At 43.9% G+C, this 2,392-nt stretch overlaps 1 protein-coding gene across 1 annotated transcript in view; it reads left to right on the top strand.

Moving 5' to 3' along the window:
- Positions 1-2,392, top strand: part of LOC134181249 (jerky protein homolog-like) — a 2,844-nt gene continuing 452 nt past the window's right edge. Inside the window, exon 1 of the mRNA XM_062648491.1 lies at positions 1-2,392. This exon is cut by the window's right edge and continues 452 nt beyond it. Within this exon, the coding sequence (XP_062504475.1) occupies positions 172-1,854 (1,683 nt within the window). The 5' untranslated portion in view covers positions 1-171 and the 3' untranslated portion in view covers positions 1,855-2,392.

The raw sequence follows: 2,392 nt of genomic DNA, 5'->3' as shown, positions 1-2,392 counted from the left end.
TAGAGCCTCGCTAATCCGAACCTCGTTAATCCGAACCCTCGCTAATCCGAATGTCCCTAACTGCTTGACCTCGAGTTTCCAGAGAGCATTTAGAATTCCGAGGCCTTGTGCAAACGTCCTTTCATATCCGGGAAATAACAAACATCTGATCATATCCGGGTACACGTTCTCATGTCGTCAGACAAAGATATAACAAAGAAGACAAAACGGGCTCACAAGACTCTAACAATAGAGCAGAAGGTAGCAATACTGGATGAACTGGGAAGTGTCTCCTATTCTGTGCTGTGTGAACGATATGGAATCGGTCGAAGCACCATTAGCGATATCAAGAGGAAAGAGTCTGAACTGAGGCAATACGAAAGGAAGCTAACCGAAATGGGAACGAGTCGACTTGCCAAAACAATGAAGCTTTCTACTTACGAGGAGCTGGAGAGGGCTGTTTTCATGTGGTTTCGGCAGACGCGCGAGAAAGGCATTCCTGTATCAGGCCCACTACTACAAGCAAAGGCCTTGCAGCTTCACGAGAAATTGAAGGAGTCTTCTCAAGAAGAGGATTTCGGCAACTTTGTTGCCTCGTCTGGTTGGCTTTGGAGATTTTGTAAGCGTCATTGCATTAGACAGCTGGCCTTACAAGGAGAAAAGCTGTCTGCCGATAAACCAGCTACTGATCAGTTTGTGTTACGTTTCCAAGCTTTTGTCGAGGATAGTGATTACAGCACTGAACAAATATTCAACTGTGACGAGTCAGGTTTGTACCATAAGCTGCTGCCTCAGAAAACGCTTGCTGGTCACTTTGAGAGGTCTGCTGATGGGCGCAAGACTCAAAAGGACCGTGTTACCATCAGTGCCTGCTCAAACGCGTCTGGTAGCATAAAACTACCCTTGGTCTTGATAGGTAAATCCAAGAATCCTCGTTGTTTCAAAAACGTCAATCGTGATCACTTGCCAGTGAGTTACTACAACCAGTCTAATGCTTGGGTGAACACAGGAATATTTTCTGACTGGTTCCATCATAAGTTTGTTCCTGTAGTGCAGGAAACGTTAAGGGAAAAGGGTTTGGATGATAAAGCTGTCCTTCTGCTTGACAACTGTTCTGCTCATCCGAATGAAGAAGACCTGATATCAGCAGATGGCAAAGTGATCGCAAAGTTCCTTCCACCGAATGTCACTTCGTTAATTCAACCCATGGATCAAGGTGTGCTAGTATCCATTAAACGCCGATACAGGAAAAAGATGCTTCAAGATCTTATTCTTCAAAATGATAGAGGTGTGTCAATCATTGACTTTGTTTGTGGAATCAACATGATGGAAATTTCTGATAAAGTTTCCGCTAGTTGGGATGAAATTACACCTAGAACAATTCGATTGTCTTGGAGAAAGATTCTACCCATTTATCCTGACGAAGGCAGTCAGGAACCTGCTGGCATCACAGAATCAGGAGAGTCATTTGAAGAGCCTTCTTCTAATTTGACCCCTCTCTTCTCTGCTTTGGGTTATGAAATGACTTCAACAGAAATTGAGGAGTGGTTAATGGTAGACAATTTGGATCCTGGTTACACTCATTTGGATGATGATGAAATTGTCACTGAAGTCTTGGCTCACGGTCGTGATGAAGAGACTGCTGCAGATGAAGATCAAATGCAAAGTTCTGATCATGATGCAAGCACAAACCAGTCTGGCATCTCTCATGGCAGTGCATTTCAAATGCTCTCTGATTGTTTGACATGGTTTCGGGAACAGACAGAAGCAACTCAATACAGCTTGAGTGTTCTTCGGAGCCTACGTGACCTTGCAGCTAAAAAGAGACTAAGCACTCTTGAACAGACGCGGGTGACGGACTACTTTGAGAAATGAGTTGCTTTTGCTTGTTGTTGGGTTACCTACTTAGTTAGTTGCGTTGCAAGAATTCTTGTCCCTGCGTAGGCATGTAATTGTTGACATATGTATGCGCAAACGGTCTGGATTGTCAAGGCTATGTCTGGGTCTCCAAGGCTTCGTATTTTGATAATCCGAACAAATTCAGTAATCCGAACAGGTAAGAACGGAGTCTGGTACAGAGCTATTCGGATTAGCGAGGCTCTACTGTAGTAAACTACGCGCTTTCACAGGCACACTGCACGGGCACAGTACACGGTACCATACAAGGGTGGGCGTGGTATTCTATAGCAGGTCACATTTCTTCATTTGAATGACGTCGCACAACTCACCAAGCAAACAGACATGCACGTCAATCGTTCTAAAACGCCTTCTGAACTCTATTTGAAGTCAACTCAACTGAACTCTATTTGCTCAAGTTACAACTCAACTCAATTAATTAATTCAACTAACGTAGAACAGTGTGCGGCTACAACTGAAAGAACATGGTCATACATGTAGCTAGTAAGCTACAGCT

Source organism: Corticium candelabrum, chromosome 6, assembly GCF_963422355.1.
Source record: "Corticium candelabrum chromosome 6, ooCorCand1.1, whole genome shotgun sequence".
NCBI lineage: Eukaryota > Metazoa > Porifera > Homoscleromorpha > Homosclerophorida > Plakinidae > Corticium > Corticium candelabrum.
Note: the sequence above shows the minus strand (reverse complement) of the source record. Positions and strands in the feature narration are given on the sequence as shown.